Here is a 15053-nt window from a genome sequence, read left to right as displayed (position 1 = left end):
CCCTGGCGACCCCTCGTTGGGTCAGGACACCTTTGAAAAACAACGAGGCCATCGAATCTTCCTAAAACTTTGTTTTTTTAAGCACTTTTTAAATAAGCATCAGAAGAAGAATATCGAGTTGATAGGATGAAATTTGACTTTGAGTTTGGATGATGGTGGTCTTCAGGGTGAAGGTTCATATGTACCCTGCATGTCTTTGAATTCTGTCAACGTCTGTATTAAGAACTCTAAATTGTCGTCTAACTTCGCCCTGAGCTTGTGATGAAGTCGCAAAGCTTTCTTAGTGTGACAGAACGTTGAATAAGTCTGTTTTTATGAATATGTTTCCTGACTTTATAACATCTGTTTTCATGATGAAACTTTCATCCACACAATTCATTTACTGCCATAAGAATAACTTCAGAAATAATGAACAAATACAGGCGGACGTGTCATGTTTTGAGACGTTTATTTCACATTTCAATGCCCCTGTAGGATGAATGTCGAGCTCTGGTGACACTCAGACCTGCTATGCAGCTTCAACAGTCACGGTCATTTCACGCTGGACGGAGAAAACACGGAACAGGAAGAACTTTTCTTATTGTAAGCGATAGAGAGGTAAATGTAAATGTTCTCGGTCCCTCCCATTGCTTGTAATTAAACAGAGTTTTGATTTTCCTGAAGGATGAAGATTTCATTTTTTGTGCCAGTCATCATTTTTTAGAGAAACCTTTGATTATTAAAAAGGCTCGACGTAGCAACATGGGCGGAAAAAACACACTCCATTGCAAACACTGAAAGAATTCAACAAATGCTTCATAAATAAATACATAAATAAAAACCACATGCAAACGTCTGACAGGCAAGAACAAACAAAACAAAGAGTCTAGAAACAGTTCAGGCTACAGTGGGATTGTGAGTTTGAAGTTAGTCCGGTACCCGAGCCTTAGCCCTTTATCAAAGTCCCGCCCGCTCAGGTTTTCACAGGAGATTGTTCATTATAGTAAAAGCTATTGCTAGGTCCCAAATCACCCAGTAGCTAAAGCCTGGTAAGAGCAAACACATGCACTCCCATGTTTTGTTGTATCCTACATGACATCCAGGTCCTTCTACTTAAATGCTCTTGTGCTCTCTTTTTCGATCGCTGCACTCTGACCCGGTCTCTGCCTGGGGAACAAGCCAGGAGGAAACATTCATCCATCCATCAAATCCAAACCAACACACTAAAGTCTAAACTCGGTGGTTTGAATGATTGTGCAACCCCCTCTACGAGAAAGGGGGGTGCGGGCCTGTGGGAGCGGTCTGACGACACACAAACGTTTGATCCAGGCACAAACAGGGCTGCAGGAAGAGGAAGAAGAGGAGGAGGAGGAGGAGGAGACGTGTGAGGGGGCGTTACACACCCACAGCGTTCCCGTTCACTTGTGCAGGAGGACGCTGGTGGGGGAGCGGGCTGCGTGGGGGTCCTGCAGGAGGAAGATGGGGGGCCCGAGGAGCCTCTGCTGAGTTTCCCCTCACACTGATGTGCTCCCAGCCTCCCTGAAAATGTAACACACATCAATGACAGTTAGAACCTAAAAGTGATGTAAGATGGTGATAATTCTATATAATTCAAAATGCATTGTTGTCCAGAAACTATTTAAAATATCCCTGAAATTTAAGGGTTTTTATAAAGTCCAAATGGAATGAATCAAAGACAGGACATGTAATGATGAGCTCACTCCTATTCCATAGTCCCAACCCTGGCCCTTGGGTTGCATGGGTCCCACCCCCAGCCTGTGGCAGACAGCTCCAGGGGTCTCCGATGTGAAACCTGGAACCCCGTCTGCTATGATCCACACCTGCAGAGAATACAGAACCCAAAAACAAAATCCATTATTTATCATCAGATAAAGTCAGCTCTCATGTTAACTGGTGTCTGACTTCAGTCTCTTTGACAGAGGCAGTATGACCCACCTGGTCCAGCGGTCCCACAGAAACCTTGGTGACGTTGTTAGAGATCAGCTCCCAGGCGGAGCCCTGAGGGTAGCTGGGGGTGAGGCCTTGTCTAAACCACAAGTTACCTAAATGAAGACAGAGGAGGGTTAAATCCAACCCAATCTAATGAAAATAAAAACATGGTGTTAACTTCTCCTCACTGTTTTCATCCACAGCAAACACAGAGGTCCTCCCCACAGACAGCTGAGTGAGAGTCTGTCTGAGTGGGGACGGGATGTGGTACCAGCATTCTCCTGTAGGGGGACAAGATAGTTATTTTTTTCTTTAGAAGTGGGAGATTACTATTCGAACATTTTGAAATGATGTCCTGCATATATGATGCATTGAGTTTCATATCTTCAACTCACCTGCAGGGTTTTGTGGAGAGACAGATCCTCTGTAGAAAACAGCTCCATCTTTGGCGATGGCCCACACCTGGTTGGCTCCGCCGATGGAAATGGACTTAAAGGGCTGGTCTGTGCCCACATGCAGCCAGGAGCTGCCCTGTGAAATCAAAACCCAATGAAATTAGATTAAAATGTTTTGTTTTTGTTTAAAATCAGTGCAGCTCAAGCTGTCTCGCTGGCTCGCAGGCGTTGCCTCGATTATCTTAGCTTCTGGAATGATGTCAGAATTTGAACGTGTCAGAAATGTTTTCATCCAAATGCCGAAGCATAGATGTAGAGTTAATTATTCCCCGACTTTAAACTAACCTTTCAGAAACACTGTTTTTAAATACACATTTTTTACCATTAAAGAGAAATTTTCAAGAAGTTTTTGTTTTTCTCACCGCTGGGTTTTGGGGGCTGACTCCCAGTCGACACAGAACATCTCCTTTATCATTGAGCGCCCACACGGGGACCTGCTCCATGCTGCTCTGTGCCAGACACGGCATCACAGAGATGTCACTCAGAGAAATGGGCGGGACCTGCAGCCATGGACCTCTCAGCGAGAGTTTACACTTCCTGTAATAACCAGAATATGTGATTGTTTTTTATGCTGAGAAAATAACGAGTTATGAGCTACAGAATGTGTGTGTGTGTGTGTGTGTGTGATCACCTGGTCCATCTTCTGCGTCTTACAAAGTCTTTCATGGTTTTGTGGCCATGAAACGTCCTGCAGGAGACAGAAGGTTAGACAGTTTCTCTTACAGTGAGGTGTGTTCATTGAGGTAATAAAAAATAAATAACGTACACAGGGAAGTCTGCGGCGTACTGCCAGCCCTCTTTGTCCGTCCCTCCAGGAACGTTGTAGTCCACCGCCCACTCTGACACCTGAATGCACACACAGGTGATGGAGAATGAGCTCATGATGAAACAAGAAATAAAGTGTGTGTACGCAGGAGTCACTTTCAACCCATGCCACCTACCCAGGACCACTGAGGGGAGGGGGGGTGTGTGTTTCCTTTGGTGCACTCCTTCAGGCCGCTCTCATCGCTCCACATAGGGCGGTCTGTAGGAAGTCCTCTGGAACCAGAAAATACCAACTATTATAATTCTGAGAATTCAAAGAGAATGGAGATAAACTCAATGTGTTTAAATAATGGTTTTTACTTGTCTGTATATCCTGTCATTGGGTTCCATCTTTGATTCTCGTACACATGAACACTCCTGACATCAGTCTGCTGGTGCACCTCAACCTCATCTCCTGCAGAGAACACGCGCACATGGACAGGATGTAATGATAGACAGCTAAATACCCTGACGTCTTTTTGCATATATGCATGTCTCTGTAGCTACAACAGACCGTGCTTAGGTACTTGCACACATTACTACAAGCTGTTAGCAAGAAGAAAATGCACTGGTTATAATGTGTAAAAATACGCCCAAAGCAAACAGCCTTAGCCTAGTTTCCTTCTAAATTATGATATATTAAAATCGCTCCAGCTCCAAGAGAATAACTAAACAATTATTATAATAATAATAATCAGGAGTATGCAGGACTCAAATGTATTTATATATTTATCAAAGAAAGGAGAAGATGACATCTATATAAAATTGTCTACAGGGCCTTGATTACCCGGGGTGGCTTGGTGCCCAAAGCGCCCGCTGTAGACCCAGGCAGTGCCGTCCCACCCGATGCCCCACACCAGCCCTAGACTGCTTGACTCTACGCAGCGCAGGTGACCTGGGACCTGCCGCCAGAACCTGCAGCACCACACAGCGGAAGCACCCAGTGTTAGCAACTTTAGTGTTCATGCACACAGAGCAAAAGTGAAAGAGACACACAGATGAGCAGCAGGAGTATGACACACTTCCAGCAGGCGGAGCGGTGAGTAAGCGATGTTAGCAACATGACACGATGCAGAGTTTAAAGAGAGAGAGAGGGGACAGCTGATTAAAGAAGTAGAGAATGAAACCAAATCTACAGGTGTGAGGGTGAGGGTTCATCTTGTCTGGATTTTCTCTGTCTTATGTGACTTTAGGGCGTCAGTTCATGTGTCTTTTCAAAAGCCTATTCCAGAGATCTTCAGCCAAAATACAACCTGGCCGTCTTTGGAGGCTCTGCAGACACTTAACAAGCTCACATGCAGTTTGCAGATTGCTCTGCATTTGGGAACTGTATCAGGGGTTTGCAGAAAAAAATGATTTTATTAACCTGGAAGTCTACTTCAATGGAAAAACTGCTTCTGCACAAACCTAATACAAAGAGTGAATACTGGGTGTTTGGAGACCTTTCTTGGCACAGCATCAAACAAGTCTACAGACATAGAGACCCCTGCCTTCCCGGCTAGAGGAGCCGGTCTTAGTGCAGAACAATTCATCAAATTTAAATCAAGAATTTGGCTTCCCATGATCATGAAACAAGACTATGTAGAGTAAATTATTACACTGTGCTGCATGCTGTGTTCTGCTCTTCATGATCATAGGTGTTGTGATGTGTGAAAAACATTATATTATAGGTATGTTTTGGACACAAGAGAACATCGACACTATCTAAAAAACAAGGTAAATTTATTAGATTTTCTTTGTATTATTATATATCATTATTTATATATGATTTCACTGATTTATTGCTTGTTTTTCATAGTGTTCAGAGCGTTCTAATACAGGTGATGCAGATGTTGTCAAATCATTGCATAATTGTGTTTAATTATCATGATGTCAATAGCAATCAAAATAATCAGAATGGTGGTTTTTGCCATATTGGAGTAGCTCCGGTTGTCTTGGTGTTCAACTTGAAGTTTTTTTGCCTGCACACATCTGAGTCGTCCCAGCTGAGTCGTCCCCCTGAGATGTTACCACTGTGATACTGGCTGCCCTGATTCTGTTGTTTTTTTGTCTTGTACTGTACATGTGTTGTTTTGTGGAAAGAAAAATTGTAAAACTGAAACCTGTAAATAAATACAAATAAAACTGATTTAAAAAAAGTCTCACATGAGGTCACAGGCCGGTGTCTGAGCAGGAGCCTCCAGAGAGAAGGACGGCTCGTGGACCATGATGTCTCCCTTTGAGGTCGTGGACCACAGGGCGTGTCTGGACGGGGGTCCTGTGATCCCCCGACACTCACAGCAACAGTCAGACAACAAGCTAAGCTAAACATGCAGGACAGGACCGGGAGACAACAGGACATGTGATCAGAAATGGGCTTCAGCTGGAGAGACCTTAGAGGTTCATAAAGTTGATTCTGTGTTTATTTTTTACCCATTCATTCATGTCCCTCTCAGTTTGTGCCGCCAGGACCAGAGGCCACCTCTGCTTGGTCCTCTGGGCCGTGTACACAGCAAAGGCATGGTGGGAGTCCCTGAGCACCGGAACCAGCGCCGTCACCTCGTTTATAAACACATGAAGGTACTGAAAGAGAAAAAGGGGAGACTTTTGAGTAGAAAGGGATGTGTTAAACAAATGAGAATTAAAAAAATATTACAGCTGAACCAACCTTTTTCTCATCATACTGTGTGTAGTAGACAAAGAAGATGCTGTCCTTCCTCCCGTCGGGTTTGGTTGACTGTTCCAGGGCTACACCCACATCCACCCAGCGCTGAGGCTTCCAGTCTCTCCACCAGCGCAGCGAACCTTTACGTACCCACACAGACTGAGGACAGACACAGGAGGATGAGACAAAGAGATGACAGAGACATGGAACCTTAACATCCCACACACCCTCTCTCTGTGCACTCCTACTTTAGGGTGATCCTCTCGCAGTGAGTGTACACAGATGCTGACTGACTGAGCCTGTGCAACACCGTTTGTTCACCATGAAAGACTCTCTGTAAATGTGACTTCCATGTTAATTTCTTATACAAAAGAAAACTGCTCATAGCTCCTGTGAGGATCTTTGGGTTTGTGTTGGTTTTGTGTCCCTGTGGAACAATCTGATGTCTTTGCTGATCCTGTCTGCTCTGTGCAAAAGGAGTAAAACTCATCCTGATTCATTTCAGCAGACAAAAGGTATTACTCACTGTTGATCTTTTTCTGTGAAAAATGTAAACAAAGGCTCGTTCTGCAGCGCGCAATTTATCATCTAGTCCGACATCTACAGTGTGGCAGCTGTTTCTGCCATTAAAAAAAAGAACTATGTAGAAACTATCAATCTTCTTGATGGTCATTCAAATCTTGATCCAAAGACAACTGGACTTTGTAGAAGATCAACATCCAGTTGCCTTTGGATCAAGCTTCAATTTACCACGACCTGGAGAGAACGGTTCTATAGAGGCCTCGGGATTAATCTTAGTCTGTTAAGATATCCAGTTAAAAACCTCACACAGGAGGCTGTAAGATAAACATTAGTTCATTAATAATCAAGATAAAAGCAGTCTCACGTTGCTCCTCTCTAGCGGTTTCTTGCTGATCTCCTCTTTGTGCTCCTGCTGCTCGCTCCAGGCTGCTGACTGAACCGGAGTCAGTGACAGGGAGCTGGTGAGGGGACCTGACGGAGACACAGACACACACAGGTAGACGGATGAGCTGAGTGATGACACATGGAGTTATCTCTAACGCAGACACAAAGTGCACGACATTCAAACAACAGGGATGGAAATAAAACGGACAATCACCTAAGGTGTTTTTGATTTTGAAAGTTTATTGAGAACAGTCATGACTCTTATGTGTGAAATAATTGTACACTAGTTTTTCCACATACCTGAGGAACTGAGCCAGCTGATCTGTGACTCTGCGTCCACATCGCAGCCTCCACCGGAGATCCAGGCCCACACCGGTCCATCCTCTTCCCCCACAGCCTGAGAAGTCTCCAGAGTCCCGAGGGCGTAGGTGGCCGCAGCACCGGCGTCCCCTGATGAGAGCCCCAATGCGTGTGCACTGCGAGCTGCCTCCGCCCCCTCCAGATCTACATTCATCCACGGCACGTCTTGTCCCGCCGCCACAGGGGTCAGCAGGACGGGGGCCGGGGACGTCTCCTCGCCGTCCTCCCGAGGGGCCTCTGTGATGGACGCCGGCTGTGTGGAGGTTTTGTCGCGGTCTGACACCAGGCTGTTGATGAAGCTGTCGCTCGCGGGGATGAAGGGTTTGGGGGCGTCCTGGAGGGGGGCGGACGGAGTGTCCTCTGTGTTCAGGGGAGGTGAAGGTGTGTCAGCCGCCCCCAGAGGGACCACAGAAGGGGCCGCTGCCTCCGGGACCGGCGTGTCATTGCGGTTGTTTTGTGGCTCAGCGGGGCCCAACTCTGAGTCTGAGTCCGTGCAGCTCAACACTGAGCCCCTCGAGGCCTCGGTCAGCTGGGTGCTTAACTCACACTCATTCCTAATAAAAGACAAACACAAGTGGAAGGAGGAGGGAGGATTAGAAAAATAGTCAGGTTGACTTCAAGTATTGAAAAAACGACTTCATATCGAGTATTAGGAGGTGAGAAGGTGCTAGGCTCCTGGTCTAAAACATAAACAACTGAAGATATCACCAAGAACGATTTCTACAGGTACAATCAAATACTTGATAACCTGTGTCCTGCTGTGAGATAACAGCTGATCAAAGCATTCAAACATTTCCTTGCTGACATCACAGTTTGAGAGTGTGATACCTTATAATAATAAAGGTGTACATTCCTAGATAACAGTTACATTCGCTCATAATTAGCAGAAGAATATGCACAGAATGATAACGTTAGTTTCTATCTAAAATGTGGTTATGTTCCTCCAGACTTTCAGTGTCAATATTCATCTTCTTTGGTTGCTGATCAAACAAGATCTGCTGAAAGTATAAGTAAGATTCTCTTTTATTGGAGGGTTACCTAAAAGTACCCAGCCAATCAGAGACGATACCTAACGCTACATGAGCCTGTGCCTGACCAATCAGAGACGTTCAACGCTGCAGGCCCTGCCCCCAAATTCTCTGGACCTTTGGAAAGTACTACCCCCCCAGAGCAGGGCCTTTTTTCTGCGGTACATTATTTACCCCAGAACTAATTGAAGACCCCAGTTCCTTTGGTTGAAATGCATGTAGTTCTCTAAAAGGCCTTTAATTCCGGGGGAAAGTTCCTGAAGCTTATGTGATATTCATCAATATATTTCTCAGTTATGCTCCTCTGTTTCTATTATAAGAGTTAAGCTGCACAACTTCCTGAACTGAAAAAGCGCTCTGAAGCACCAGCTTTAGACATCAGTGAAATAAATCTGTTATCTGGAGTTGACCGTTAACGACTGCTTTGATTGGAGTAAACCTTTTTCACGATTCCTCTTTGGCGAAAAAAACATTTGTTTGAGTCCGTCATATTTAATCTGAGAACCTTTAAAGAGAAAACAAAGTGCTTATAGGCTGAGATCTCATGTCCTCGTATACGTTGACCCATGTGCCAATGCAGAAGCTCTTTAAATAACCGGGACACCTCAAAGCACCTTACTCAGACAACTTGTTTACCCGTACTGACCTGGCTGGTAGAACTTCTTTACTGTTCCCCCACTGGGCAGAGACGGGGATCCAGCCGCTCCCGCTGGGTTCAGACGGGGTCACACCCATCCTGAAATACAGGCCGCGGTCCTCGCCTACCGCCCACACCTGACGGGTGAACACAGAGGACAACAATGAAGAGCAAAGGTGAGAGGAAACGATCGCACGCACAAAAACACCTGTTGTAGCATGTCTGATCTCTTTATTAGGCTGCTCCTGAAAAAAAACCAGTAACACCATAAGAGGAAATAATGCGTCAGAATCCTAATGAATGTCACTATAAAACGTGTATTAGTCCTCACAGACGTATCAGAGGCACTATTAGGACACAGGCGACTGTGACTTTATAAGGACATATACTGTAACACTGGCGCCTGCCACCTCACACAAGCCATACCCATAATTACAGCCCGGCAATATGAAATATGGGATATGATGACGAGGCCTTGGCCAGCTTCTAATTAGGGAGTCTCCCATATGTCAGGTCAGTGGGGATATAGTCTGGGGATATATAAGGCTGGGCCTGAGGTGCTGCTGCTGCTGCTGGGACATTGGCTGGATCGTCTGTACTCGAGTTACAGGACGGGACTCGAGGCTGCAGGAGGGGGGGACGGGACGGGGGTGAGAGAGAGAGAAGGGGAGGAGGTGTGAGAAATGAGTTTGCAGTGCTAGCGAAGTCTTCAGGAGTGAGATACAGAGCGAAGGGGGCCCAGATCTGGCTTAACCTGAAACCAGATCCAACGTCCAGGCTATAGTGACTCGAGTAGAGGGGACGCAGCGAGAGACAAAGTGGGTCAGAAAAAAAAGCAGCAGGAAGGATTAAAGGAATAATAAAAAAACAGGGACACTGAAATAAAATGTTATCGTTAATGATGAAAGATCTTCAACATTTCTGTATGGAAGTTAATATTTACAGTCTATGGTATAGATCTGTGTGATTAAATATCGTAAAATGCTGATCAAATCTGTTTTAACTTACTCCCCTTTAACCTAAACTTTTGTCATCGAGTCATTTTGAAAACCTCCTTCAGTCGTAATAATAATCACAGAGTTCAATCACAATGAATGCAAATAGTGACTACTTGTAATTCTGATCAGGCAGACAAAGGTGTAGTACCAAAATGTTGTCAAATGTCTTTTTGCAAGTTAGTCAGTGTGTGGGAGTTTACCTTTAAGTTTTGAATGGACTGCAATATTTAGTTTTTTTTTTAAACAATTTATAAAACAAACAACAAAAATGTAGTTTTATGTAGAGATAGATAGAGTGAGGGGACTTGCTCAAGGGCCCCTCCACAGTGCTCAGAAAGTGACCTGGTACTACCAGACTGGACTCGGTACGCACTGGGACTTGAACCGGCAACCCTCCAATTCCCAACCCAAGTCCCTACAGACTGAGCTACTGCGTCCCCGCTAAAATGTGTCATACCCCAAAAAAATAAACAATGATGTCATTATCAGGAGAACATTTTTAACCTGATCGTTGAGTCCTACATCCACCATCATCATCTCCCCTCCGATGGCGATCCAGCCAGAGCCACAGGGATTGTGGGAGTTCACGCCGCGCCTGAACCACACCTTTAAACACACACACACATAAGTTAGAGCCGTGATGACAATAAGCTGAACTCTGCAGAGATTTAAACACATGTTTGAGGATTGTTGTTTTCACCTTGTAGTCTTTAGTGACCAACCAGACCACACTGACTCCCACAGCCACATGAAGAGCTTCAACCTCTTTTCCTGGTGATTCCACCTCCACCCACGACGTGCCTGATGGAGGAGGAAGATCAAGTGGTTACTGACGCTGTGCAAAGTCTAGACCTCGTGTTATACAGCTACCACCATGATGGTTACAGTCAATGTTGTGTCTCGTAGAATTCCCTCGTAATCATAAAAAGCGAATGCTCGCCCTCCTGTTTCAAAGATATTTAAAAAGACTGTGGAGAAGTAATGCTTTGTAGATTATGACGCTGTAACAGAGATCATTTATGGCTCTGATCCAAAGCAATTTCCACTGAGAGAAAATGCATTACAAGCTCCTAAAAAGACAAGAGGTTATTAAAAATAATGATTATGTTACACCCTGGGTGATTAGAACTCATATGATGCTTTGTTTTTTGTTTTGATTGGTCATAGGTCATGTTTGTGTCGTGGTTTGTTTGTTTTTTTCTTTGTGGGGAAGAGTAAATGTGAAGTTCGGTGAACACTGACCAGTCGGGCTGTCCAAGGTGAGGCCAGTACGGACCAGCAGGTTCCCGTCCCACAGCAAAGCCCACAGCAGGTCTCCGGGGCCGGCTGACAGCTGAGCCACCTCTTTGGGCACTTCTACTTCCTCCCAGCAGGTACCCTCCGGGACCCGAGGGTGGATCCCCTCCCTGAACCACACCTACAGGGTACAAACACAGCTAGAAGACTGGACTGTATGGGACAGCACACAGCATTAAGTAAAAATCATACATCTATAATGCATTATATAATGTATAAATAGGATACTTATGTGTGTGCAAGAACAGAACATTTTATATTAAAGATTAAACAGTGAAAAGTTTTTGTTGAAATAACTCAAAAAGATTTCATGTGATTGAAAGGACCCTAAAGTTTGAAATACAGAAATGACATGGAGTCATGCTGCCCTCTAGTGGCAAGAAAATAAAGTCACTCCTACTGACATCAGCTCCAGTTTCCAAATGTGATACAAATTAGCAGCAATATTTACAACCCTAAACTTTTTTTTTAATTGCAATTGACTGTTTCTAAATGTCTGTTAAAGGAAATGAAGAGAAAGCTAGGTGTACTTCACCTGCTCTAAAAACCTTTGTGAGATGATGAGTGTTTTTTTAACCAGGGGAGAGAGAGAGTGGGGGGGGGGGGGGGGGGGGGGGGGGGGTGACATAAATAGTTATCCAGTTTGGTGGATTATATACTAATTGCTCTGCCCTGTGAATCGATGTGTTGTCCAATAGTCTCACCTGTCCTTGTTGGGACACGCCCCACAGGTAAGGATACCTTCCAGACTGGTCGCTCATCTCCCAACCCCCACAGCTGATGTCACAGAGCGGCAGCGGGGGCTTCCTGGGATTATCCAGCGGGACCTGAAGAGAGACAGTGACTTCACATGAACCCTCCGACCTTTATGAAACTTTTTACATTGAAAGTTATTTGATGAAATGTCAATAAAGAGTGTCCAAACCTTGGCCCAGGTGCCTTGTGCGATGTATCTCCTGTAGCGGATCCAGCGCCGACGACGGACACACGAGTTCCACTTCTTGTCGGGGGAGAAGTTTGCTGGGAAATCGACTGCATACTCCCAGCCCTGAGGAGAGAGTCACAAGCCGCTGGATTTAGTGTTCAGAGTGTGGAAAAAAAAGCATTTATCAGTTAAAACTGGAAAGATAGCAAACCAATAAAAAGTAGAGACTTCAATGTACCCCGGTCTGGCTGGGTTCTCCTCCACAGCTCTGGTCCACATACCAGTCCCCCTCCCACTCCCAGCTTCTGGAGGGAAGCTGAAAGCTGTGGAGCGGCTGAGGGTTCATCCCGGTCACGTCGCTCCACGGCCAGCGGTCAGTGGGCAGCAGTGTGTCAGTGAAGCTGTCGACTGGGTTCCACCTCTGGAAACACACACACACACACACACACACACACAGAGACACAGACACACAGACACACAGACACACACAGAGACACACACACACACACACACACACACACACACACACACACACACACACACACACACACACACACACACACACACACACACACACACACACACACACACACACACACACACACACACAACAACTTTAGCATTACCAACATACAGCGCTACATTGTGCGTTGTAGACGTACATGTGAGTTTGACTGACCTGGTTTTCATAGGTCTCCTCCCGGTAGCGGATGGAGGTCTCACTGGGCATCATGTTGAGGTAAACATGGTGGTCACAGCCGATGCCCCAGCAGCGCCCCTTCCCCGAAGTGACCCTCTTCAGCTCCAGCAGCAGGTCGTCCGCTCGCTCCCAGCGCTGACCGGCTGTGGAGAGGCTGTACACCCTGCCGTACACGTCCACGGCCCACAGCAGCGTGATGGCGGGCATGATGACCCCTGAACAGAGACAGGAGGGAAGGTTGTTATTTTATACACGTGCACTTTAACCTTTTTAACATCCTGAAATGCCGTTATGTGGACTAGTAAATAAAGAGCACAGAGGGATTATTTGTTAATCACAGGTTTATTTTATTTGTTTATTACTGTTTGTCAGTTTATGTGTTAAATAATTTTTCGGAAGTTTGAGAATGTTGAATCTAAATTTTATCAAAACAATTTAATTAAATGTAAATGATTAGAAAGTACTGATACTTGATATTTCTGTTAAAATGTTGAGAAAAGTTGTTCCACGTTTTCTTCACTTTACCAGATCTCTTTTGTTTTCATCTTAAAGTTTTACAGAAAGCAACATTTTGTTTATTTCAACTTCCCCCTTAAAGTTTTGACAGCTTTTTTTTTTTAGATATTCCCTTTAACATTTCCTAACATTTAATAGTCGGTGTTACTTCTTCTAAAAAAAATAATCATGAGAGAAACTGATATTTGTTTCCAAGTGAGCACTTAACCGTTGCCATGGAGTTTTAATTTGAAGTTTCTGACCGGAAGTCCTGAGCTCTTGCTTTATCGACTGATACTAATCCTCTACAGTATTGACTGTCACTGCTACACATTCAAACAGGCCTTAAATCGACTCACTTTGATTGGATATATAGACTTATGTGATTAAAAACAGTCGCTTTAACTTTCATTCTCAAATACAAATAAGCCAAAATAATATCTGTAGAGGTAAATATTTAATATCTAACTATCTAATTGTCTTGGTATTCTGCAGAATAAATGTACTACCATTGCGTGGAGCTGTGTGAACATATGCTCCAGTCAGGATCACAAACACTCCGGACCTACCTGATTAAAGGTGGGATATCCGATCCGATCCGCGGTTGTCAAGGGAATATCAACATGTCATGGCATCAGGTGTAACAGCTGATACCTGCCGTCTCCGAGGCCCATGCTAAGACACATTTAAACCTCACGGTGAACAACAACACCATGCAGCATAATAACACAGAAAGCTGATATGGAGCCGTTTGCCGCAAAGTCGGCACTAAGCTGTTTACAGTAGAGGCTGCGGTTAGCACTGAGCTAACACTTACAGGTTTAGAAATACGTCACAGTTTCTTACCTGTGAGGCTGTGTCATGAGCAACACCTGTGCACAGGAGAGGTAAAGTCATTCGTGCACATTCCTGCAGCGGTGTTTAATTGTCATTCTGGACCAGAGGAATGCTCTCTCTCTATCCAACTCCCCGAGTCCACAACCACAACAGGAAATGGAGGAAGTGCCGTTCTGATTGGTTGAGACTCTGCAAGGAGGCGGGATCTCGTCTTCTTATTGGTGGAACACCGGAGCACCTGTTTTTTTTTTGGACGCACCGCTTCAGATTGACGCGCATATTTTAATAATTTATTCAGCGCCAACCAAGTTAATTATTGAAGCACGGGGTTGGCGTTACCTGTTTGGCAACATTTTATCTAAAGCAGAAAATAGACTGCATGTTTGTTTTGCATAAAGATTACCAAGAACCAGTAAGAAAAGAAATGACTGAATAGTGAAGACACTTTCTTAAAAATCCTAACCAAGAACCTCCTTTCTTTAACTTGCTCAATAGCCCAATTTCTCCTACAGTGTGTGTGTGTGTGTGTGTGTGTGTGTGTGTGTGTGTGTGTGTGTGTGTGTTGTAGGGGATACTGGGGACAGTCGCAACAAACGAAAGTTTCAACAAGTCTTATTTGTCCAATCAGAAACATGTTAGAGAGAAGGAAATCATTTCGCGCATGCTCAGTTAGATGCTGCCGCCACCAGGAAGACAGGTGCTACTGAAATAATTGGAAAAAATGTTTCAAGGCATTAAATAACAATTTTAAATAGTTGTAATTATTTTGTACTGATACTTTTTATTTTTTTATTCACTTAAAAAATACTTAGTTGAGTCCTTGTTTTGTTGGCTTCTAATCAGAATAATGTTTTTTTTATTGCCCACTATATGGTCACAAGGAATGTGACTTGGTGTTTTAGCAAAACAGTTAGCATTTAGACATTGAGCAACAATAGTGAAAGGCTATAAAACAATCAACAGTGCTCCTGCTGTAATAAGAATTAGATAAAAAATATAAAAAGCAATTAAAATATATGATATAATAAAATGTTAAAAA

At 44.4% G+C, this 15053-nt stretch overlaps 1 protein-coding gene and 1 long non-coding RNA gene across 2 annotated transcripts; one reads left to right on the top strand and one right to left on the bottom strand.

Annotated features, from left to right (window-relative positions):
• Positions 1 to 431: 431 nt before the first annotated feature.
• tecpr1b (tectonin beta-propeller repeat containing 1b) lies at positions 432 to 14178 on the bottom strand. The gene is made up of 26 exons (XM_061065905.1): positions 14024 to 14178; positions 13747 to 13852; positions 12662 to 12897; positions 12221 to 12403; positions 11983 to 12105; positions 11762 to 11884; positions 11004 to 11178; positions 10462 to 10562; positions 10266 to 10367; positions 8773 to 8900; positions 7039 to 7652; positions 6719 to 6825; positions 5836 to 5991; positions 5601 to 5750; positions 5334 to 5491; positions 3976 to 4103; positions 3510 to 3603; positions 3326 to 3422; positions 3151 to 3230; positions 3016 to 3072; positions 2747 to 2921; positions 2325 to 2460; positions 2118 to 2210; positions 1936 to 2042; positions 1701 to 1820; positions 432 to 1518 (listed from the first exon to the last, which is right to left on the bottom strand). The coding sequence occupies exons 3-26, from the start codon at positions 12887 to 12889 to the stop codon at positions 1375 to 1377; spliced, it is 3579 nt and encodes a 1192-aa protein (XP_060921888.1). The 5' UTR covers positions 12890 to 12897; positions 13747 to 13852; positions 14024 to 14178; the 3' UTR covers positions 432 to 1374.
• On the top strand, positions 8810 to 11926 carry LOC132995759 (uncharacterized). Its single transcript, XR_009677052.1, has 3 exons — positions 8810 to 8939; positions 10977 to 11185; positions 11789 to 11926. It is a non-coding gene; the product is annotated as an uncharacterized LOC132995759 (long non-coding RNA).
• Positions 14179 to 15053: the final 875 nt, after the last annotated feature.

The sequence above is a fragment of the Labrus mixtus genome, chromosome 20 (assembly GCF_963584025.1).
Source record: "Labrus mixtus chromosome 20, fLabMix1.1, whole genome shotgun sequence".
NCBI classification, from domain to species: Eukaryota; Metazoa; Chordata; class Actinopteri; order Labriformes; family Labridae; genus Labrus; species Labrus mixtus.
The sequence above is the reverse complement of the archived record's forward strand: the minus strand, read 5'-3'. Positions and strand labels throughout refer to the sequence as shown.